The 22689-nt window shown below is 51.5% G+C and overlaps 11 protein-coding genes across 11 annotated transcripts; 6 read left to right on the top strand and 5 right to left on the bottom strand.

Annotated features, from left to right (window-relative positions):
- Positions 1-195: 195 nt before the first annotated feature.
- On the top strand, positions 196-615 carry ACHE_30825A (uncharacterized protein; the record flags this gene model as incomplete). The annotated part of the gene is made up of 2 exons (XM_043277485.1): positions 196-392; positions 480-615. The coding sequence occupies 2 exons, from the start codon at positions 196-198 to the stop codon at positions 613-615; spliced, it is 333 nt and encodes a 110-aa protein (XP_043135360.1).
- A 301-nt stretch (positions 616-916) lies between these two features.
- ACHE_30824A (uncharacterized protein) lies at positions 917-1907 on the top strand (the record flags this gene model as incomplete). Its single annotated transcript, XM_043277484.1, has 3 exons — positions 917-922; positions 977-1185; positions 1301-1907. The coding sequence occupies 3 exons, from the start codon at positions 917-919 to the stop codon at positions 1905-1907; spliced, it is 822 nt and encodes a 273-aa protein (XP_043135359.1).
- Positions 1908-2130: 223 nt separating this feature from the next.
- On the bottom strand, positions 2131-4631 carry ACHE_30823S (uncharacterized protein; the record flags this gene model as incomplete). The annotated part of the gene is made up of 6 exons (XM_043277483.1): positions 2131-2240; positions 2296-2875; positions 2923-3287; positions 3339-3450; positions 3504-4024; positions 4082-4631. The coding sequence occupies 6 exons, from the start codon at positions 4629-4631 to the stop codon at positions 2131-2133; spliced, it is 2238 nt and encodes a 745-aa protein (XP_043135358.1).
- A 1014-nt stretch (positions 4632-5645) lies between these two features.
- Positions 5646-7888, bottom strand: ACHE_30822S (DNA-directed DNA polymerase IV; the record flags this gene model as incomplete). The annotated part of the gene is made up of 3 exons (XM_043277482.1): positions 5646-6812; positions 6859-7391; positions 7450-7888. The coding sequence occupies 3 exons, from the start codon at positions 7886-7888 to the stop codon at positions 5646-5648; spliced, it is 2139 nt and encodes a 712-aa protein (XP_043135357.1).
- A 120-nt stretch (positions 7889-8008) lies between these two features.
- ATP10 (mitochondrial ATPase complex subunit ATP10) lies at positions 8009-9286 on the top strand (the record flags this gene model as incomplete). The annotated part of the gene is made up of 2 exons (XM_043277481.1): positions 8009-8541; positions 8605-9286. 2 exons carry the CDS (start codon positions 8009-8011, stop codon positions 9284-9286), a joined length of 1215 nt encoding a protein of 404 aa, XP_043135356.1.
- Positions 9287-9463: 177 nt separating this feature from the next.
- Positions 9464-10266, bottom strand: ACHE_30820S (putative vesicle transport v-SNARE protein Gos1; the record flags this gene model as incomplete). The annotated part of the gene is made up of 3 exons (XM_043277480.1): positions 9464-9967; positions 10032-10145; positions 10201-10266. 3 exons carry the CDS (start codon positions 10264-10266, stop codon positions 9464-9466), a joined length of 684 nt encoding a protein of 227 aa, XP_043135355.1.
- Positions 10267-10627: 361 nt separating this feature from the next.
- On the top strand, positions 10628-11376 carry RPL35 (60S ribosomal protein uL29; the record flags this gene model as incomplete). The annotated part of the gene is made up of 4 exons (XM_043277479.1): positions 10628-10630; positions 10741-10880; positions 11053-11278; positions 11371-11376. 4 exons carry the CDS (start codon positions 10628-10630, stop codon positions 11374-11376), a joined length of 375 nt encoding a protein of 124 aa, XP_043135354.1.
- A 297-nt stretch (positions 11377-11673) lies between these two features.
- On the bottom strand, positions 11674-14932 carry SIN4 (mediator of RNA polymerase II transcription subunit 16; the record flags this gene model as incomplete). The annotated part of the gene is made up of 9 exons (XM_043277478.1): positions 11674-12485; positions 12542-12673; positions 12722-12988; positions 13037-13147; positions 13195-13534; positions 13585-14051; positions 14100-14343; positions 14391-14736; positions 14793-14932. 9 exons carry the CDS (start codon positions 14930-14932, stop codon positions 11674-11676), a joined length of 2859 nt encoding a protein of 952 aa, XP_043135353.1.
- A 1117-nt stretch (positions 14933-16049) lies between these two features.
- On the top strand, positions 16050-17761 carry ACHE_30817A (putative SIR2 family histone deacetylase (Hst4); the record flags this gene model as incomplete). The annotated part of the gene is made up of 2 exons (XM_043277477.1): positions 16050-16365; positions 16428-17761. The coding sequence occupies 2 exons, from the start codon at positions 16050-16052 to the stop codon at positions 17759-17761; spliced, it is 1650 nt and encodes a 549-aa protein (XP_043135352.1).
- Positions 17762-19589: 1828 nt separating this feature from the next.
- On the bottom strand, positions 19590-21342 carry ACHE_30816S (putative GTP binding protein; the record flags this gene model as incomplete). The annotated part of the gene is made up of 3 exons (XM_043277476.1): positions 19590-21122; positions 21180-21274; positions 21327-21342. 3 exons carry the CDS (start codon positions 21340-21342, stop codon positions 19590-19592), a joined length of 1644 nt encoding a protein of 547 aa, XP_043135351.1.
- Positions 21343-21609: 267 nt separating this feature from the next.
- Positions 21610-22501, top strand: ACHE_30815A (HAD family hydrolase; the record flags this gene model as incomplete). Its single annotated transcript, XM_043277474.1, has 4 exons — positions 21610-21703; positions 21754-21775; positions 21827-21936; positions 22014-22501. The coding sequence occupies 4 exons, from the start codon at positions 21610-21612 to the stop codon at positions 22499-22501; spliced, it is 714 nt and encodes a 237-aa protein (XP_043135350.1).
- Positions 22502-22689: the final 188 nt, after the last annotated feature.

Raw genomic sequence — 22689 nt, 5'->3', positions numbered from 1 at the left:
TGTTGCTCTTTGTCGATAAGCGAGCGCATACCGAGTCCACGCGCCCGAATAATTGATCTTATCAATAGGACGTACATTGAATCTGCACACCAACTCCACCTACATACCAATCCTCTCGAACCGCAACGCAGCGCAACACCCACCACCCCTCCTCCATTCTCCGATAAACCAAAATCTGCAAAGCAAAAGAACAAAATGTCATCCCGCCGCCTCCTCATCTTCCAAGAAGCCCGCAACCCCCAGAACCCCTCCGAACTCATCTATCTCCCCGTCAACAAACTGGGTCTCCCGATCTGCGGCCCCGGCCCCGAGTTACCCTCGATCCTCGAACTGCCGTTACGGATTCTGCGCGCTTTTACGGAGATTTTCAATCAGCCTAAGTTTAAGGGGTGGTGCGTTTTCCTTGCCTTCTGTCCGCAGGATGCGTGCTCGGCATATATGCGGGGGGTATAGCGGGGTGCTAATGGAAAGTGATGTAGGGCGATCATGTCTGCAGGACCATACCACGATACCTCGGAAGAAGGCAAGTACTACGCTGTTGTGCTGGAGCAGGTGCGGGATCCGTTGAATAGCAGTGGTGGACCGAGGGATTCGGTGGCTTCGTTGGCGGGTTGATGTGTGTCTTTGCGCTGGGCATTGCTTATTTCTACTTTGTTATATTCTGCAGTTGATACACTTGTATACATATGATGACGATGATGATTGTTGGCTTTTGTTTGATTAATGGGTATGCATGGTTAATGGTAATGACCTAATGGATTGCAGCGTGTTTCTTTGTCTTTGTTCGGTTTGATAGACTTGATATTCACAGCCCTACTTTAGTATTCCCACAAACGCCCTTCTGCTACTTTCTCCCCTCTCTATCTTCTCTGTCTCCTCCCTACACCCCCAGGTCAGCATTACTCTACCCACCAAAATGACCGTAAGCCACATCTCCCCCAATCCCAGTCCAGCACCAACCAACTAACCCTCCCAGGAACAATCCCAAGCACAAACCCTCCTCCTAATCTTCCGCAAAGAATCTCCCGATCTCTTCCACCTCCTCAACGAAACCGGCCTCCCAATCTCTGCGACCTCCCCGCTCATCAAGTCCCAAACGCAAGGCAAGACGCTCGTCGTTGCGCCGCTGTTGTTGGTCGCGGTTACCGAGGCGATGCGTGCGAACCAGGATGTTTTTGGGGGGTTGTATGTTCTCCCTCCCTGTGTACAGATTACGTTGCGTCAAAAATTTCCATTCCTCTTCATTTGGATAGTCTGGTTTGGATAGGTTGTGCTAATAGGTGATGATGACGACGGATAGTGAATACCTAATGAGCTGGACAGCAAACGACTTCCGCCACTTCTATGTGGTTCTCGAGAAGCGTCCCCCACCCAAGGCGAAATCCGACGATAATAACAACGGTTCCTCTTCCTCGCCGTGGGGCGATAAACCTGAGGACCAGAAGTCGAACGCAGGGGGTTGGGGCGATAACGATAACAACAACGATACAGACAACAGCAACAGTAATGATCAGAATGGGAACTCGAACTCCGCCTGGGGAGACAATAACAACTCTTCTTCGAGCACTAACAACAATAACAGTGGTGGCAATGATGCCTGGGGTGCACCTCCCAGTAGCCCTGTCAGAGATAACAACAGCAACAACAACGCTGCATCTGAGTTTGCGAATCATGCCTGGCCCGCTGATCTCGTGAGCGCGAATAACCCAAACGGCAACGGCAATCGCAATAGAGGCGGACGTGGACGCACTGCTAGCGGGGCTTCTGATTGGGATGTGCGGGATTGGGCGAGGAGTCCGTCCGAGGTGGGAGGAGCTGGTGCTAGTGCTGGAGGGGGAGGCGGTTGGGGAGGTGGTACGCCTGCTACTACTGCGCCTGGTAGTTCTAGGGGAAAGAGTGAGTGGTAGTGTACTCTGTGTTCGTATTTGTGTTGTACGCTGTTTTAGACCAGATGGGTTGGAATGGCAAGGATACTACATTGGAACCAAAACGTGGATATTATTAAGGCCGCAGCATAAGCATCAACTGCTAAAGACAACTACCTCCTTTTCACAAAGAACCTAAAGAAACGTTCCTGCTGAATCAAATCGTCACGATCATTCAGTATCTTTAAGCTAAAGAGTAACGACATCATGCATAAATATTAGCCGGTGGCAGCAATTTCGCCCCATATCGCAAATCAAATGACCGCGAGTCATTCGGATCGAACATGGCAGCTTGTCGTTGTTCAAGGTAGATGGCTAATAAGTCAGTTAGCATACGCTGGCTGCGATTAACGAGGAAGTGGTGACTTACGAGAAACTTGAACCATCTCAAACCATCTCGCAGCGTTCTCATCACTACCATCCACAGCCTTCAAAAACCCCGTGTCCGGTCGTGGAGTTGCCTTTGGCGGCAAACTGCGCATCTTCAGCAACATATGCAGAATGTCCGAGAAGCGGTCGCCTTGGTTGGAATAGTATGGAGGGCGCTTGTCCAGTGGCCAACGTTGCGTAAAGGCTTCATCGTCCCAGGAACGGAAGAGCCAACAAGCCCGCTCCACGCAGTTCAGAAGGATAAGGGCCACCAGGAAAGTTTCGAACCAGCCGCTTTGCTGGCGCTGAAGGAGTCTGCGCTCGAGGTCGTTCATCACGGACTTGCTGAGCTGCGAGGCGCGCTTTTCTGTCGCTGCGCGTAGCTGGCTGCATAGAAGCGAATACGATTCTGCGTTGGTGATCTCGTCAATCGGCATACGTCCGTCGTCGGATGGTTGTGCAAGAGAGTGCATCGAGGTTGGCGGCAGAGTGGGGTTGCAGTATGTCTTCCAACGGAGTTCAGAGTCGACCAGGATGTGTGTTGCAACCCAGAGCTCAAGCACACGTTCCAGGAGAGTGTCCTATCAAAGTCAGTTTCTGTTTTTCCTTACCGACAAACTCGACATACCTTCTTCACTTGGCTCAACTCTGAGGCCAGCAGCAGAGTAGGCTTCATAAAATCGGACGCTTCTCGCTCGTAGAAGAACGGAGCAGTCTTTTTAATGTACATTTCAAGCTTGCCCGGCAGGTCATCTGCATCACTGTCGAGTAGATGCAGCTCGTGCAAAGGCCCCTGAAATTGGTCTTCTCCAAGGCCTTGAAGCTGCGGGTCCAATGCTGACACGGACGGCTTGTGCCCTTGGAGACCACTAAATGTGACAAAGATCATGCTCTCTTCAAAATGCGTCACTTCGATGCGACCAGCATAGTGCTCGAACTTAACTTGATTTCGGATACTGCTCACGTCATGGTAGGCAAGAGTCGCGTGCAGGTCTATAACAGTTAGTTAACGTCTCGAAGACAGAGAGGCAGGAGAAAACGTACTTGCGTTGTAAAGTTCGAATTCTTCAGCAATACGAGTCCTGATGCAGGGATGCTTCCAAAGACGCGCGCTTTCAACGCTGGCGCAAGTGGTACACGGGCTGTCACCGGAGCACTAAACAAGTCAGTGAGCACATTGTACCGCAACTCCCATCGGAATAAACATACTGGCTTCTTAAGCATACGACAACGGATGCAAGCACCCCGTTTCCTAACCTCCTGAACCTCCCTACGACGAGCCGCAGAAAATCGCCCGCGCACCTTGGGTTTTGACGGTTTGGTCGAGTTACCGAATTCATTAACGAACCCCTTGGCCTGGGAGCTCGGGTTCATAGCAATCGGACGAGGGAAAGTGGCGGCCCGCTGCGTGGCAGCGGTCAACGAGGGATCGTGTTCTTGAAGGCTTTCGAAGAGGAGCTGTTCGTGGGTAGAGAGCTGTTGGTTCCAAGGCGGTAGTCTGGAAAGACCCTCTCCAAGACCTGCACCGTCGTGGTCCAATGATAAGCCCTGTGGGACCATCTCACTGGCCGACGCGGCAATCATCGACAATTGCGACTGGCGAGCATTCGCCCCAGGATCGGGTGTCAATGACGTCTCACCCAATTGAGGGGATGCGGAGGACGGTTGGTCTTGCGAGGTATTGGGGAGAGCGGGAATGCCGGACGCGCTGGGTTGCGGGGAGTCTGGGACTGTTGTTTGTTAGCCAAGTCCACAACGCAGACGCGACAATCAACTAGCCAACTTACTTTGTGGTTTAATGTCCTCTTCAAGATTATCAGGCTGAATCGCATTACCCTGGAAGCCCTCTGCCTCGAGCGCTGGATCGACGACAACAGTCTTACCCCCGACAGTGGACTGAGTGTATGCGGGAGTCCCATTGTTGTTCCCCCCATTGTTGCCATTATTACCCCCCTGACCCCGTTTACCATGATCGGACGCGCCCACCTGCCTCGATGCCTCAGCCAACACGTTCAGACCATCAAAGTTCTGACGGGTGGTGAAAGGCAGATCGTCAACACCCTTGCCCTTGGCCGCCCTTGCCAGGTTCGGATCTTTGTTTGGATCGCCGTCGGCCAGGTCGGGGAGTTCATGGAGTCGTAGCAGGACGCGTTGCCGGTCACGGAGGGGAATGGCCTGACATTTCTTGACCAGATGGTTGGTTAAGCTATCGATGCGACCTTTGGGGAATTTCTCGCCGCAGGCCTTGCATGTGTGTTGGTAGCGGTTACTGGCGTCCTCGAGCTTCTGGCCGCGAATGAAAAACTCGAGGATAAGCTGGTTCGGTTTGCGACCCATTGCGGGTGATTTAATGGAGGTGTTTATCGATGCGGTGGAAGAGAGAGGATTGTGGCGTCGTGTTGTTGTATTATTATTGTTTTGTGCGAAACCGAGGAACTAACACGTAATGCGCAAAGGCGAAACCACTGAGAAAACGGAGAGTCGAGTAGCAGAATCCAAAGCAATCCTGCTCCTTAAATCTAGGGTTAGTATAGCACTTGTAGGGATCGTGGCAGAATCAATAATACTGCCGCAAGAATCACGACCAGAATTGGTAGAGAGGGGGGGTGGTCGAAACTCGATGGCAAAAAAAAGGGTGTGGCAGCCACACGGCGAGGAAAACGCACCACTTGCGCAATTCTTGCAGCTGGCAGAGATCAATTTCTCTTTCCCGGTCTCTTATATTCTAGACCACAACAAAATAGTAGCGTAATTGATCCTCTGGTCACCACGAAAGATGAGACGAACGCCCGTTACGTCGAAGGATGGCAAAAACACGCCGACAGTGGGCGGTCTGGAACAAGGCAAAGGCGGGCTTGCTGCGATGAGCTTCACCGCACAAAAGGCGGTGATGAGATCGGTCAGAGTAGATTAACCAGAGATGGTTAGAAATATACGAAGAGTAGATGGAATGAGAGAAGAATGGACGATGGTGAGTGTTGAAGATGAGGATGATGATAAGAGGAAGAAGAAGGAAGGAGAGATCACTGACGAGCTCGACTGTACTACAGCTCTTACTACTCAGCTATCGCTACAATAGGCAAGAGACCGCTCTTCCACTGCAATCTACTCACTCTACAGAGACAAGATAACAATATCATTTTCTCATTTTCTTATGATATTATTCATTTTTATTCTATTCAAAAAAAAAAAAAATAGTAAGTTATGCATTGTGGGCTTCCACTCGCCTGTATGAACACACATCTACAATTCTATCTGCACTCCCGTCACCGAACAAATATCTTGCATTAGCGATTCTAGATCTAGCAATAGTAGGCTCATATCTTGCCCCACGTCTCCAGAATCAACATTTCAGCAAATACGATGCTCCGGAGGCCGCCAAGGCACTCCCAACAACTCAAAGATGCGTCGTTCATCCCGTCCCTCAACCAACCGTCCCTCTAACAACTTCTTCCGCTGCTCCCCACGCAACACATATGCATACAGCCCTCGTTGGTTAAGAAGCATGTCCTTCTTACTAGCCAAGAGACGCATACTGCGGTTGAATATGTCGTTGCCTGTGAAGTAGATCAGCGCCGCTCCGATCTGGGATCCAGGCACGAAGAGGAGATCAATGCGTCGCCAGATCGGGCTGCCGGGTAGCGCGGACGCTCCGTGCCATTTAGATCCATCCCCGCGCGACGTGCTAGCTAAGTTGACTTGAAGAAATCCCTGCTGGAATAGATCCGGGACTACGGCTTCCATCATCAGGGTGCGGATCTGCTCGATCGTTGCGTCGGGTCTAGTGATTAGCATGTCGATGTCTCCCGAGTTGGCGGCTCCCCGTCGATATGATCCACTGATTATGGCTTGCATGTTGGGATCGGCCTTGTGGACGGCTTTTTGGACGATGGCACCATGTGCTTCGACTTCCTTCCGTGAAATACGTTGCGCGAAATCATCATAGTGGTCGACTCCAACCCGTTGCAACTTAGTCAAGGTCGCTTTCGCTTTCAAGTCGTCAAGCGTCTTGAACCCTTGAGCGACCCATCGGGATGCTTGAGAAACACCAGCGCCGTACACTCCCAGAAACTTCTGGAGAATCAAGTCCTCCGGTGAACAGTTGGCATTCTCTAAGCGACGTAACCGATTCGTGAAAACAATTTCCTCGATCTTGTCTGCCAGCCGTGGTCCGATTCCCGTAATCGCCCTAGCTTGTGTTCGTGTTACAATCCTCTTGGGTTGTCTACGAAGAGCACTGATTGCCTTGCGATAGGCAATCACTCGCCAGTGGTCTGCGGTTCTCTCGTAGTAATCGAGCATTTGCTGCAAGACCTCGATCGTTCGGCTGTTAGGGCTCTTGGAGTCCGAATTCACTTCGTGTTTCTGCATGCACGCGAATCGTTGCTGCCATGATTCTACCACTGGGTCCGGCTTTTGCGAGGACATTTTTCTTCTTTCTTCTGCCTCAAATTCGGACCCCTCTGATGAATCTGCTGCATCTGTATTTTCCTCTCCAGGTTCTAACTCGTCCAAAGGCTGCAATCGTCAGTTAAAGTAATAAAACAATGATCGGTTAACTCACCAGGTCCTTCGTGGTTTTAGTTTCCTCGATGATATCATCTAGGGCATCGCGTTCACGAGTGGGACCTTCTTTAGCGGGCACATTGGCCGACTCTGGCTCAATTTGCTGTCCCTGAACTGGTTGATTAGCTTGACCACTCGACATTTGCTCTGACTCTGTCGGGGTATGTTGCAGTTGCCCCTTTGGCGGCTTGAGCGGCAGAGAACCACCTGACGATTCCTCGACCTCGAAAGATGGCTCTTTAGCCACAGATGGCAATGGGAACCCACTGACACGAAACCGCGACTGCGCAGGATTTAGCACACATCGAAATTTGATACACTCAGCAGGATAGCCTTCATCCACCAGGGCGATAGTAGCCGGAAAAATGTCCAGCTCCATATGACGAAGGACGTCCTCATACTTCAGTCCTTTGTCGACAATCACATGCGTCACATTCTTATCCCATGACCTAGCCCAGAAGGCACCGTATTCCTGCGCACGCTGGATCCGCAGACGTCGTACGGGAGACACATCGCTGTTGGGGAAGAAGACTAAACGCCTGTTAGTTCCTCATTTTCTCACTAACCACGAGTCAGGGAAAGGACTAACAGAATACAAGACCTCTGAAGATCTGCTGCTGTTCCGGCACAGTCCTGGCGGCATATGTCCGCCTTCTCTTACAAGGAGGGCCCTCCTGTTTCCCCTCGGACAGAGTCCCTGTTGTCTTTACGGTCTTCAACGGCGGTGGTCTCTTCGCCGTCGACACCATCTCGTCTGTCCTAGATGCCGTTTGACTCTTAAACGAAGACTCGGGCACGGTATTCGTGTAGGAGAGTTCCAAACCCGCTGAAGACGACGAAGAAGTAGCCACGAACGAAGGCGTAGAGTCCAAATATTCCACACCTCTTCTCGAAAAACTTATAAGGCGAGCAAAGTCATCACCATCACCAGCCTCGTTATCATTATCGTTACCCATCAAATCATCCAACTCCTCGAGTCCTTTGAAAAAGGCCTCTTTATTAGTATTCTGAGTCGTCGCTTCCCCCATTTGCTGGGTTGTCTGAAGTTTGACAGTAAGATTTGGTCAGCCATGGATAATCCTGTGCGGCCTGTTGCCTAGAAAATGAATAATGGTAATGTAAGATGTGGTCGAGTTGTGAACGTCTTAATGTACCACAGTAAGGGCAGGGGGAAACCATGGAACGGCGCGAAGTCACGGGACCATGCTGATAGGGAAGGTGATAACGTCGTAGTTGAAAACATCACGGAAGGACCAGCGGGGAAGTCATCAATCACTCCGGTCAACATGTGGAAGCGCTCGTTATCTCTCTCGCGTTTGTCGGGGTGTTCTCCTTTGCAAGGGAGCCGCTGTCTCAGTTGTCAATTCCGCAATCCTGCCGCCGCTGCTCTTCTCCGTTCGAGGTTATCGCTACGCTACTACTCGAGCCCGAGTCAGAACAACAGCAACGAGTCTACTCCCTCAAAGCCGTCTGATCGAGTCCAATTCAACCAGAACCCCTCTCCATCGCAACCAACCAAACCCAATGAACAGGACTACACCCCCCGCGCCCTGGACCGCCCAATCGGTTCCGTGATCCCACCTCAAGAAGGCCAAAACACCGGCCTTGACGAACGGACCCTCAGACAACGACGAGATGACTTTGTCAGCTACGATAGACACATCGAGCGGCGGAAGGAATTGTATGTCCCCATCCCGTCTCGTCCAATCACGATGTGATACGATCTAATCCCAATGACGTACAGGACAAAACAAGTCGCAAAGCCCTACTTCCGCGAATGGACCAACATGCGCTACCATGAAGGCAAAACCTTCCTCTCGAACCTCCGTCTCTTCAAACGCGATAAAGCCCTCTACTTCCCCAATATGTTCGGCATCACGCTCGCCTCCCCCAAACAGCCGCAAAACACGACGTCGCTCTTCCGCGGCCGGATCTCCATCGTGAATGTGTTTTCGAGTGTCTGGGCCGAGACTCAGGTTGCTACTTTCACCAGTGAGAAGCACAACCCGGGTCTTTATGAGATATTGAATGGTGTGAAGGGGGGTGTGGAAGTTGCGCAGAAGGTTGATATCAATCTGGAAGAGAATAGGCTCAAGGCGTGGTTGGTGAGAATGTTTATGTGGCAGATGAGGGGCAAGTTTGCGAAGGAGCAGCATGAGCGGTATTTCTTGGTGAGGAAGGGGGTTACTGATGGGATCAAGGAGAGCATTGGCATGATGAACAGCAAGGTTGGGTATGTTTATCTGTTGGATGAGAACTGTCGCATTCGGTGGGCTGGAAGTGGTCCTGCTCAGAGACCGGAGATTGATGCTTTGAACAATGGTGTCAAGAGATTACTCGAAGAGAGGAGGATAAGCAAGGAATCCAATATGCCGACAGAGACTTGGAGGGCCGCAGAAAAGGCCAAACCCAGGGTCATTGTATAATTAGTTTGGTATGTACAATAGCATAGACGTGTATAACGAGAAACCACGCCCATCCACAGCAGTATTAAGTATGTGTTCGAGTAACGATACTCCGTTCGAACGCCTGACCCATATAAACAAGCCCATGCCAATCAAGAAAATGCACGAAAGAGAAAAACGAACAAGCCACAATGCCGCTCATCTAAAAATCAACAACATCAAAAAACAAAACCCAATAAACGCGCCCAAAATAATCGCATCCCTCCTCCTCTTCGACCCAATCTTCCCAATCAAATGATTCACCCCAGGAACCTTACTCGCAGCCCCCACAATTCTCCGATTAATACTCGCCAGAGTCTCTCTCTGCAGCCCAAAATTCTCATTAATCGCGTACGCCTGACTCAACACCCCATCCATCATGGTATGGCTCTGATCGATCCGCCCCCGCTCCTCGAGCATGTAGTCCGCCTCTGCAGCGGCGGGGTTGGAGGCGCGGTAGGCGTCGATGTCGGAGCGGACGTTGGAGAGGAGGTTTGCGCGGTCGCGGGACTCGGCGATGGCGGAGGTGAGGCGGTTTAGTTCGCGGCGGTGGTCCTGCAGGACTTCGCGGTGGCGGGTGAGGTTGTTTTGTTTGAGAGCGGAGGAGGTGAGGGTTGCTTCGGAGTCTAGAAGGCGGGAAAGTTGGGCAATTAGGGTCTCTCTCTGCGTGCTGTTAGCCTCTGTCCATCTCTCTCTCGATGATTGGTATACTATGCAGAGTGCGTACTCTCTGGAGAAGGTCTTTGAGCTGCGACTCTAGGCGGAGTTCTTCTTCTGCAGGGGTTGGTGGGGGTTTGGTCATGGAGGCATATTGGGCGTATGTATGGAAGAGGCTTTCTGTCTGTGTCATCTAATTAGCATCTCTGTATTCCTCATTCATGGCATCCTGTACACACCTGCGTCTCAAGCGAGCGGGCTTGCTGCCGGAGCTGAGCCCACCCAGTTCCAGTAGAAGAAGCCATACGGTCAGATTATCCGATTAAGACGAGAGTAATCACAAAGCACAGAAGAAAAGATAAAATGTGAAGAAGGACAGCTAGACCAGCTAGGTACTGACAACAAGCCAACAACGACATTGCCTATCTCGGCCCGCAACCCATCGGAACAGATGATGTTATGTAAGTCAAAAAGCGGAGACACAGACATTGTGGCTAGTGCCACCAGCCACATAATATCACGTGCCCGCTTAAGGCGGCCACACGAAACGGAAAAGCAGAAAAAAAAGCCCTAGTCCCACAACGAAAGGCAATCCCCCAATTTGATCCGGCCCATCTTCAATTCTCGTCTCGACAACCCGTACGACTCGATTTGAAGCCGCCCACCATGGTATGTTCGCCTGTTGTTATTCCAGCAGTTCTCTATGCGAGGAGATATTTTTGGATGAATTTACGATGAATTTTTCACGATCGAAAACTGACGAGTTTGCGTGTTGGTAGTCGACAAAGGTCAAGACTGGTCAGCTCTGGGGAAAGAGCAAGGATGATCTCACCAACCAGCTGGAGGAGTTGAAGACCGAGCTCAACCAGCTCCGTGTCCAGAAGATCGCTGGCGGTGCCTCCTCGAAGACCCAGAGAATGTGCGTGTTATCCCGATCCCAGTTTTCACGTTTTTACCCCGATCACGAACCCGGTCGCACGAGGCGAAACATACAAGAGGAGGAAAAGGAATCGACAACGACTCTACATCCCAATCGCAAAATTCACAAATGCACACACAACAAACCGAAGAAATACTAACTGAATTTACAGCCACGACGTTCGCAAGTCGATCGCTCGCGTTCTCACCGTCATCAACCTCAACCAGCGCGCCCAGCTCCGCTTGTTCTACAAGAACAAGAAGTTCCTCCCTCTCGACCTCAGACCCAAGTACACCCGTGCCCTGCGCCGCAGACTCACCAAGAACGAGGCCGCCAAGAAGACCGAGAAGCAGCGCAAGAAGGAGATCCACTTCCCCCAGCGGAAGTACGCCATTAAGGTATGACCGGTCTTTCTGGATGAATATCGCTTGGGTAAAACTGGTGTGTGATGGGACATGGCTGATGGTTTTTTTTTTTTTTTTTCGCACAGGCTTAAATAAAAGATGGGAGCGAATCTTGGAGTTACGGGAACAAGTCGTTAGTAGAATGACGAGTTGACTTAGACCTTGCGTGGGTCGGTTTCAACAAAGTTTCTTTTTTCAGCATACAAAAAGGACATGATTTCTGTATCGTAGGGATGCAAATCGATCTTGAATGAAGCTTCCTGAATGAGTAATGAATAGCCTCCCGACTACTTTTTCCTACGCGAAAGAACACCCAAACCCAATATTAAAACCATACTCGATTAAACCACAATAATATCTATCTATCAATCAATCAATATACCCATGCATCAAGACCCCTGCATCAACCCCGGCGTCCTTAGCTCAGCCTGCAACCCCGACCCCGGCGCCGGCGAACCATCCAACTGACCAGCCGGCGACCGGGCCTCCAATGCCCACATCCCCCCACAAATACACGAGCGCAACAAGCCCAGCCTTGCAATCATCTGGAACGCAGGCAAAGACCGTGGCGGGTGCGTATCGCTCGAGATCTCACAGCATCGAATGCAGCGACGAATGCGCTGTCCGGCGCCGGCCTTATTGTTGTCGTTGGTAGCCGTAGAAGTGTTGTTTGCCCCAGACCCAACGTCCGCAACAACAGCCCGCAACGGGATCTTCTTGAGGATATCAACATCCCTCGTCCGCCTGTACACCTCCGTCCGCTTATCATCCCCAACACCCAACCACGTATAATCACCCAAATAAACCGCCAACCGATCAACCTCGCCCCTCACTGCGGGAACGACCGATCTAAAAATCGCCGAAACTGCATTCACAAGAACAGGCGGAATCCGCGCATTAACAAGTAACTCTTTCTCCGGCCCTGGCCGCTCTGTATCTCCGAAACCAGCGCCGTGGTACGCATGCCGGACAGCAGAATCGACGCCCGCCAGGAACTTCTCGTAGACGTCGATGCGCACGGGGGAGGCATCGAGGAGGTGGCAGGTTTCGGAGTAGTAGATGCGGGAGTCGCCGACGAGGTTTGCGGCGGAGGGGTTGTAGCCCGAGTGCACGCCGCGGAGGCCGCGGCAGATGAAGCGAAGGAAGGTGCGGGACATGCTGGAGAGAAGGATTATGAGGGGAAGGGAGGTTGTTGTTTTTACTAGCATCTTGTCAGAGGGATAGAACGGGAAATGTAAGTAAGGAAGTGGTACTTACGCTTCTGGGTGAAGGCCTCTTGGTCGGAGAGAACGCTTTCGAATTCATCTGCTAGGTCGAAGACTTCGTTTAAGATGTATTGGGAGAAATCGAGGACCCATCTGGTATTACCCAGGACCATCCGCAGTACGTCTGCAAATATTAGCATATTGCATGGTAAGCTCAGTGACACAAACTTACCCGAATCATGAGGGTCTGTCTGAGTACTCTTGATGTACTGGAAGAAATAAGCAAACAGAACAGCCCCATGGCGAAGATGCAGAATCGCCCAAGGGACGGCGGATGTGAAAATTCGTGGCTTATATCTATCTCTGAACCCCAACGCGGCTTGAAGGCTTAGACAACGGGGGATGTAAGGGTGGTTCATGAGTTTGTCTTGCTCCACGGTGAAGTTGCAGTTGATGGGTAGTGCGCGGTACACTTCGTTGAGAAACGTGGTTTGAGCCTCTGCAGGTCGTTAGATGGGAGGTTGTGAGAAGGAGGTATAAAACTGACCAGATGAGAGCTGGCGCATGACAAGCATTAGTATATCATCCGTGTTGATATCACTCCCACAACCCCGACAAAACGCCAGTGTAAGCGCTGCAATGGCTGCAGAGAACTTGCCTGAAGATTGTTAGTCTAGATCGATAAATCCAATGAAATAAACCTACTCTCATCAAAGAGACCGTTTTCTGCCCCGTAAGAATGTTCCACGAGCCGTAGTTGTGTTTGCCCCTCGCTGTCTAGCATGACAGCAGCACAGGCACTGGGAGAGAAGCTGATCTGGAGGCCTGAAACCTCCGGAGGAGAATGGAATCCCGCTTGGGTTAAACATGTCACTGTCGAGTTATCATCTGTTCCATTGAATACAGCCATTGTCTTCGGATCGTAGAAAGTTATTGAACTGTCATCGTAGGTAATAGCCAGCACGGTGCCATGCTCTGCTTGGTCAACTGAAATCACATATTTATTGAAATGGATGTCTTCGAGCCGACGTAGTTCCATTTTCGGCTGCCATAGTGAGCAATCGATCCCGTGAATCGAATTACTGAAAGACATACCTTAACCTGAGCATTGTGGTTCTTTTTCGACACCACCTCGTCAAACTTGGGATGAAGATTTTGTGAAGCTGCTTCCAATTGCCATCGGACAATGATACTAGCAGAGCCATTTTGCCCCGTGTGATGAGGGGTGGCAGCGAGAGGGTTCGAATAGACAGCAAGGATCCAAGGATTTGCCGTGGAGCCTGCTGGGTTATCGACGGCACCAGGAATAATTTCCAAGTGCATCAGGGCGTAAATGGAATTGGTTGACGATGTTGCTTCTTCATTTTCGCCTGTGTTGCGATATGTGTTCCAAATTCCACTAGGCGTTTCGACGTTGCCATGTGCAAAACGGAAACTTGGTACTGGAAAGAGATTCGATTGTTTAGGTGTACTTGGATCCCATTGAGGAGGGTTCCAGGAGACGTGGACGCGATAGACACAAATCTTCTGGCATACCGAATGCGTGGTGACAATGATACCGGCTTTGCGTTGTTAGTCCTACTGCGTATCAAGGGGAGCGGGTTCGCTACCTTGGGTTGCTACCAGAGAAGCATGGGTCAGAAGCCTGTCAGAGTAGCTGGTATTCTTCAACTCCGCAGAAATCTCTGCCCACCGACTATCGGGGTTCTGGTACAGCAGCTTGATCAAACCGGATCTGGTCACGCAAACCAGAGCTGCTTTATTTGCCGGATGAAAAGGGCCGATTGGCCGACGGCGAAAAGGAGAATATGCCCAACGCCCATTTACCTTGGCCGCTTGGAGAAATGCGTGGACCTGACATGTCAATACACGGCCAAGGGGAATGAGAGAAGGCAACATACCGAACGCTGCGTGTTCAACCACATCATCCCAACAACCTGGTTTATCTCATCATCAGGGTCGAAAGCTGCCTGGCGCTGGCCAGCGATGCTATTGAGGGCTATGGAGATGGAATAGATTGATACGCGTCCCGACGAGTCCACGACAGCCAATTCCGAACCGCTCTCATTCCAGCATATATGGACCAGTGGATGACTGCCATGGGCCTCAGTGACCGGAAATAAAGGCGTATCCTTGCTGAGACACCATCTGCCATCAGAGGGTTGACAGTGAAGATAGCGGACATTGACCGTTAGGCCGTCTTGGGAGATGTACGCGATGCACCCGAGCCGTGACCAAGCAATTTTCCTATACGATGTCAGTGGATTCATATAAATAGCTATACAAGTACCGTAATCACATACTGGCAACATCCTAATAAGCGCATCTCATCTAGCCGTTGCGCTAGGCCTTTAGGGGCCGTTGGGGACAAACCCAGCTCGAGAGAGCCGGACTCGCCAAACAAATCGTCCACATTGATGCCGTGGTCCATGATCAAGGGCATACTGGGGGAAGGAGACAGAGTAAAGACGAAATTAATGCACCATTATTCTCTGGGCAGTTGCAATATGGAATTGACGAAAAACCAACGTACACGATGAGAACCGGAGCGGTACAGCAAAGGGTATCTCAAGTCAACAACCGAAGAGAAGAAACAGAAAAACTAAAGATAAATCACCAGATATCATATAATCATCCTCCGAGCCTACAAGTATCTTTGCTCGTTTTGATCGCCTTGACTCGCATGAAAGCGGCTGACTCAGCAGTCAGGTGATATCATGTGCGGTCGGTAGTCGTGCCAACGGGAACGGCCAATAGTAGTTGAGCGTGCTACCCCACCCAGTTAGCTCCCGTCAGATTCGAAGCTTTGATTGGCTGTATGTAGCATCCGCAAGATGAGGTAAGCATTGATGCAAAATCAAAACATGATCAAAACAATTCAGATCGATGGGTTGGAATTATACAAATGTGATTATGATAGGGATAGATCAGGTCAATTATAATTCCTTCTAGAAACAGAGAACATTATTATAGCACACACACAGTGTTTGTGTGCTGGGATTGAACAGCATCCACACCGTGGAGTAGAGTAGAGTAGCAGTAACATCACATACTCAGTAACCCGCAAGAATGATGTCCATTTAAGAACATCAGAGAGAAACCCTCTCCAATCCAGCCTGTCGACCACATTCCTGGCGTCGTCTTCGCTGTTCGCGGGGTCAAAACAAACATTTTCTTTTTTCTTACTTCTCGATAGTGTAGTACCCCATACTACTACTGTGGGCGGACCCAAGCGAGCAGATCCAAGTCTCTCTTGACCTTCTGTCGGAGCGCGATTAAATTCTCTTGGGTTGCTTCGCTTCTCTTTTTCAACCTCCTCTGTTCAGCCCTGCCCTGGCCGATATTGGCAACTTTTGGCATTCATTCACTGCGAGACATTTCTTTTTTTCATGATTTTGGATATATTTTGTTTGCCTTTATACTTCCTCCTTCTCCATGATTGAATTTTGATGTGGTTTCCCTGATTCTGACCTAACCTCACCCCTGCTCCCACTACGACTACGACACCACGACCCTACTTCTACCTCTACCTCTAACAACGACGTCTACCCTATATCGCCATGGATGATGATTTTTCAGACGCCTCAGAGCTAAGCTCTCCTCCGTCCTCGCCCATCGCTCCTCCTGGCTTCTTTCCTTCGCCGCCGCCGTCGCTGGAGGACAAACGCCAAGAAGGACCGCCCGCCTGCAAGCGACGCCGAGTCGCGACCTCCAAAGTGCCCAAGGAGCGCGTTTCTCGCGAGCTCGACCTCACGCCAGATTCGCCTTTGTCGCAGGAAGAACAGCAGTCGCAAGTCGATCTACTTGTCAAGACTCTTCGGAAACACCGCAAAATTGTCGTCATTGCTGGGGCGGGCATCTCGACGTCCGCGGGTAGTACGTGTCTTACCTCACCCCTACGACCATTCTCCACGAACTAACATTTGACGACTTACCAGTCCCGGACTTTCGTTCCACTGATGGCTTGTTCAAGTCGCTGCAGAAGAAACATAATCTCAAGGCGTCTGGGAAACTCCTTTTCGACGCCGCCGTTTACCAGGATGATACCCTGACCGCATTGTTTCAGGACATGGTGCGGTCGCTGTCGGAAGAGGCTGAGAAGACCAGCCCCACGGCCTTCCACCACATGCTGGCCTCGCTTGGGCATGAAAATCGTCTCACACGGTTGTATACGCAGAACATTGACGGAATTGAGACCTCTATGCCCCCGCTGGCGACCCAGGTCCCTCTCAATGTCAAGGCCCCTTGGCCGCGCACGATCCAGCTCCATGGCAGTCTGGATAAGATGGTGTGTCAGAAATGTCGTCACCTGGGGGACTTCGATCGCGACATGTTTGCCCGTCCCGACGCCCCTGAATGTCCCGAGTGTTCGCGCACCAACCAATTCCGCCTCGAGACCGGTCAGCGCAGTCACGGTGTGGGTAAGATGCGACCCCGCATTGTCCTCTACAACGAACACAACCCCGACGAGGAAGCCATTACGTCAGTAATGAACGCGGATATCCGTTCGCGTCCGGACGCGTTAATCGTCGTTGGCACCAGCATGAAGATTCCCGGAGTGCGTCGCCTGGTGAAGAGCCTCTGCCATGTGATCAAGGGTCGCAAGAACGGAGTCACCATGTGGATCAACAATGAGCCACCAACGGGCAAGGAATTCGAAGACTCGTTTGACCTGATGGTCAGAGGGGATTGCGAAGAAGTCGCCAGGTTAGCCAACTTGAGACGCTGGGACGACCACACGCCAGAATTCCTCGACGAATCCGAGATGGAGCAAGCCAAGGCCAAGGTCTCTGTTGTCATCGAGACGCCCAAGAAGAAGCAGAAGACCATCACGGCCTTCCCTACGCCATCATCCAGCCACGATGAGGATGTGGAGCTGCCGCATAAAGCACCTGCCAAGGGTGCTGCTCGTCCCAACCCGGCCAGTCGCGGACGCAACCTCAAGGATGTCCTTGGTGCCGCTAAGACGAATCCTCCGAAGAAACAGCCCGCAGCCAAGAAGCCCGCTACTAAGCCCAAGGCTCCCAAGAAGGGAACCAAAGCACAGCCCAAGAACTCCAAGATTACCAAATTTAGCGCTGTCACCAAGGGCACAGCAGCAGGTGCCGACAAACTCTCCAAAGAGGAAGCATCCAAAGCTATGCTTCCCCTCCCGGCCGGGGCAGCCCGCACAAACGGCCCTATGTCTCAGCAGCCAGGTGATAAGTTGGATACGATCCATTCGCCTTCGATTCCGAAAGGATTCGACAATCTGTTAAACCGGCCCGTGTGACTATTTGCAGGAGTTCCCATTGTTCTGTCTTCCTCTCTATTGTTTTGGTGGCAGTGGATTTAGGATACCAGTGTTACATGCTGCTGGCGTTCAGGTCTTTTTTTTTTTTTTCTTTTTTTTTGGGCGTCCTACTTGGTTATCAGGACTGCACTTTGTATATGAACGATTCATTTTGTCTCAATTCTCCTGGTTATCCTTGTCCTGGAGATGAGGATATGCTTGCATAGTCGCTGCGGTCTGGTATGGCGTTTCCGGATATCATGGCGTTGGTTGCTTCATTCTTCTCGGGTGGCATTTAATACATATGTATTCCTACATTTTTCTGATGAGGGAGTTTCATGTTTGATGCAGCGGCTGAGTATAATTCTTAGTTGGACGTATAATGTACATTGATTGCATATCGTGATACTCGGTATTATCCAATATAGCCATTATGAACGTACTAGGGTATCTAATCCATCCCCATATCCCCACGCAACTGCGAGCCCGGCCCTTCACCATCCGAGTCACTATCGGCAGCAGCATCGGGGTCCATGGTGCGTTTCGCGCGGGAGTCTCGATCCAGATCCTCGACTAGGTTGATATCGTCTTCTTGTGCTTCTTCGCCTTCCCCCTCTTCCTCTTCTTCGTCCTCATCCTCTTCTGCATCGTCTTCGTCGATATCCTCCTCTTCTTCTTCTACTTCAGCTTCATCGTCATCACCCTCCCCTTCACCCTCAACATCATCACCCTTCGCCTGCCCCTCCTCACCAGCCCTCTTCATCCTCTTTGCACCACGAACCGCAGTGTCCTCCTCGTCCGCTTTCTCCCCGCCCTTCTGTTCCCCACCCGCAGCACCATCACCAGGAGCAGCAGGCTTCTTCCTCTTCCCCGCCTTCACCTCCGTATAAACATCCAACTCCTTCTCCAGCTTCTCCCTAAACCCCCCAAACTCCAACTCCTCAATCGCACTGAATACATCCGTTGGCGCGACGGTTCGTTTCAGGGTTGCTTCGTTCGCACTGCGTTTGATCAGCCCACCATTCCAGGACCAGCTATTCCTTCTCGCTACGAGAGAGGAACGTACTGAGAAGACAAATACGAGACAAACACCGTGGCCGCTTTTTGCATGGCGAGGAGGGCGTCTTTTTGGATTGTAGTGTTGGGGGGCAGGACGGATTTTGCGAGGCGCGCGGTTAGGCTGCGGGGGAGGAGGTAGTCCTATTCAATTTACCCACACTGTATTAGCGTTCATTCGTTTTGCCTTTTTATTGTGTTTGGGTACAGAGCAATCTTTTAATCTCGGGGAGGGAAGGAGGGGGGATACCTCAACATTAACGCCATTTTCGGCACGGGATTTAAGCTGCTGCTCTGTTACTTGCTGGTGTTGGGATTGCGGCTGTGATTGTGAGGGTGTGGCTTGAGGCGAGGACGAGGGTTGCGAGGAGGGCATGATGTTGTCTTCTTGTGAGGCGGGTGTGCTGGTGGATTTCCGGGCCATCGTAGCGTAGCGGTCTGTATATGGGGTTGTTCGAGGCTAGATGGGTTTTCGAGGGAGAGTGGTGAGATTCCAGAATCGTTCCAGTTTATATAGATTATAGGTCTTGCAGATATAAATGTGTAGAGTGGAAGATAGAAGAGGTGAAGAGATCTATCTCCGCGAGTGACGCGATCTGCCCGCGGAAGCGCGTTCTGAGTGGTTGAACGTTTATCGAGAAAATTTACTGAGAGGATAATGTTGTAGACAACTTAACAATTTTATATTGCATGACTATCACTGACCACCTTTTTATACCAGAAACGCCTTGGTATCCATAAATAAAATATGATAAAGAAATAAAAGAAAAATCTACTCGGCCATCTCCTCATCACCCTCGCCATTCCCCCATAATCCCTCGAGCTTGAACTCCTTCGCCCACTCCGTGACAATCTGTTTCGTGTCCACGCCCTCGCCGGCAGCGGGGGTTTTTGTGGTTCCGTCAGCCGTTGTAGTTGCAACAGGCAAGACCGGGGCGTTAGCCCAGCCCTGGATACGACCATCGCGCCAGTCGTTGATAACGGTCATCGCTGCGCTCTCGATGTTGGGAACACCACCCTTGCCCAGACGGCCGCGCTTGCGGGCGACGTGAATCAGGAAGTCGGTGGTTTGGTCCTGGCCGGGGAGGATCGCGGGGATCTGGTAGACCTCGACCAGCTTGTTCATGAGCTGCTCTGACTTGGATAGGCGGCGGAGCAGGAGGTTGACGGCGGGAATGGGGTCCTCGATCTGCTTGGGCGGAATGGCGTTGAGCAGCACGAGACGGGCGTGCTCATCTGCCTTCTTTTTCTTGGACTTCTTGTCGGAGTTGTTGGTGTTGGGGAAGACGATACCGGGGGAGTCGATGAGTTTGAGCTTGCCGTCGAGCTTGACTTCGCGCAGGTTGGTGGTCACGCCGGCTTCGGCGCCCGTTGGGCAGGCGTTGCTGGAGCCCTTGTTCAGACGGGACATGAGGGCGTTGATCACGGAGGACTTGCCGACGTTGGGGTAGCCGATAACACCGACCGAGACCGAGCGCTTCATCTGCTTGTTGTGTGCGTACGACTTGAGGGCGTGGAAGAGCGTCTCCGAGGTTCCCTTGACAGACAGTTGCTTGTGGTCGAAGCTGTGTGCGTTGGCGGTGCCGTTGGAGGCCTTGAGCGGCAGGGTAGGGAAGTACCGGCGCAGGTGCACCAGCCAGCCCTTCAGCACCTGGGGAGGTACAAGGTCGATTTTGTTGAGGATGAGAATCAATCGCTTCGACCCTCCTTGGGCGGCCATGATTTCGTGCTCGACTTCCTTCGACCGGGTGCCTTCGGGGTCACGGGCATCCAGCACATAGAGGACGACATCCGCTGCGTCGACGACCTGCTTGAACACCTTGTCGAATGCGCGTCTCGAGCTTTCCTTGGATGGATTCGAATCGAAGGGCGTCACTGATGAAGTGCCAAGCGACATCCCACCGCTCTCCTCATCCTCATCCATGCCATCCTCGTCGTCATCATCCTCATCCATCTCCTCATCGTCATCGTCATCGTCGTGTTGGTCCTCGTACTCAGCCGCTCTAGCCCGCGCGGAAGCAAGAAGTGCAGCCATAGGATTTGACGAGTCACCGGCATCCGCATCCATATCATCATCGTCATCCATAAGCTCTTCATCGATCATAGTCTGACCCTCGGCTCCGGTTTGCGCCTTCTGCTGCTGTTTCTCCGCACGGCGACGCTCACGGGCTTCCTCGCGAATCCGGTTCTGTTCTTCCTCCTTCAGGCGCTTCTTTTCCTCGATTTCATGGAGAAGCTGGTCTTTGAACGGGAAGAGGTTGGGGATGCCGGGGTCCTTCTTGACTTTCGAGCGCCATTCAGGGTTCTGCCGGACAATGTAAGAATCCGAATCGACGTATGTATAGCTTAAAAATCGGCATACCTTCTTCGCAAGCTTTCTTTCCTTGCGACCCTTGGCTGCAGAAGCCTTTGCGATCTTGTGCCTTAACCGGGTAGGCGTCCGCTTAGAAGTTTTTCCTGCACCAATTAGCGATTGCAGCGAGCAAAGAGAAAGTGGGAGAAAACATACCTATGTTAAAACCCATCTTGCCAATGTAATAAACAAAAGAATAAGATAAGAGGTTGATACCAAATGAGGAAAACACCTGAAGATGTCGAGAAATTTTGCAAAAATCCGGATGGCGCTAAGATAACCGGGAAAACCTTCGCCGATCTCCGATATCTCCCCGCCATTTGTTCTACAGGGTTGGTGATCGATTATACGGCACTGTTTCCTTTCTGTTTATTGCATAGAGATTTTTTGACTTGTTTTTACTTCATAGATACCAAGGTCGCTAGATTATACCACCAGCATGACCGAAGGATCATTCTCAGCCCCTCCGCAAATCCACACCTTCGACGGAGTCCTCTCCGACTTTGACGGCACGATTGTTGACTCGACAGATGGTACGCTATTCTTTTTTACATAGACTATGCTCGCAGCTAATCCGTAATAGCAATCGTCAAGCACTGGCACAAGTTCGTCCCGCAAATCACTGCAGAATAAGGTCATATGTTTATACAATACAGAATCGGTGATGAACTGGGCGTAGACCCGAAAGCCATCCTGGCTACGTCCCACGGACGAAGGAGTATCGATACATTGGCGCTGTATGACAAGAGCAAGGCCAATTGGGAGTGTGCGTCGACCTACTATACTCATACCCATGTCCCAGAACAGAGGACGGCAACTAACAGTGATAACCCCAATCTAAAGATGTCAGCTACATCGAAGGCCGCATCCCCCAACAATACGGCTCCGATGCCATCGAAATCCCCGGCGCCCGCACCCTCCTCTCTGCCCTCGAATCCTCCCGCGCAAACTGGGGCGTCGTGACCTCCGGCACCCGTGCGCTGGTTGACGGCTGGCTCGGTGTCCTGGGTCTCGCACACCCGCGCGTCCTGGTTGTAGCCGAAGACGTTGAGCTGGGCAAACCTGACCCGCGCTGCTATCTTCTTGGTCGTGAGAAGCTGGGACTGGAGAACTCGGGGTCGGAATCCATTGTGGTGTTGGAGGATGCGCCGTCGGGGATTAAGGCGGGCAAAGCGGCGGGGTTTAAGGTGCTTGCGCTTGCGACGACACATACGCTGGCTCAGTTGCGGCATGCTGGGGCGGATTGGATTGTGAAGGATTTGAGCAGTGTTGAAGTGAAGGGTGTTGAGGGGGGAAAGGTGGCGCTGGAGATTCGGGATGCGTTTCAATAGGCATTCGATTAAGAGTAGTACTTCGTACGGAGGACAATTGGATAAGCGGTAAGGCAAGGCGGGCTTTCACGATCCATGGAACAGAGGGTGAAGCTCTGGATCCTTCGTTCTGTAGATAGGGTCAAACGATGTGACATGTACATATGCATGTATCTACCTTGCATGATACGAGTACCTAAGGCCGCCCT

Source organism: Aspergillus chevalieri, chromosome 3 (genome assembly GCF_016861735.1).
Source record: "Aspergillus chevalieri M1 DNA, chromosome 3, nearly complete sequence".
Lineage (NCBI taxonomy): Eukaryota > Fungi > Ascomycota > Eurotiomycetes > Eurotiales > Aspergillaceae > Aspergillus > Aspergillus chevalieri.
The sequence above is the reverse complement of the archived record's forward strand: the minus strand, read 5'-3'. Positions and strand labels throughout refer to the sequence as shown.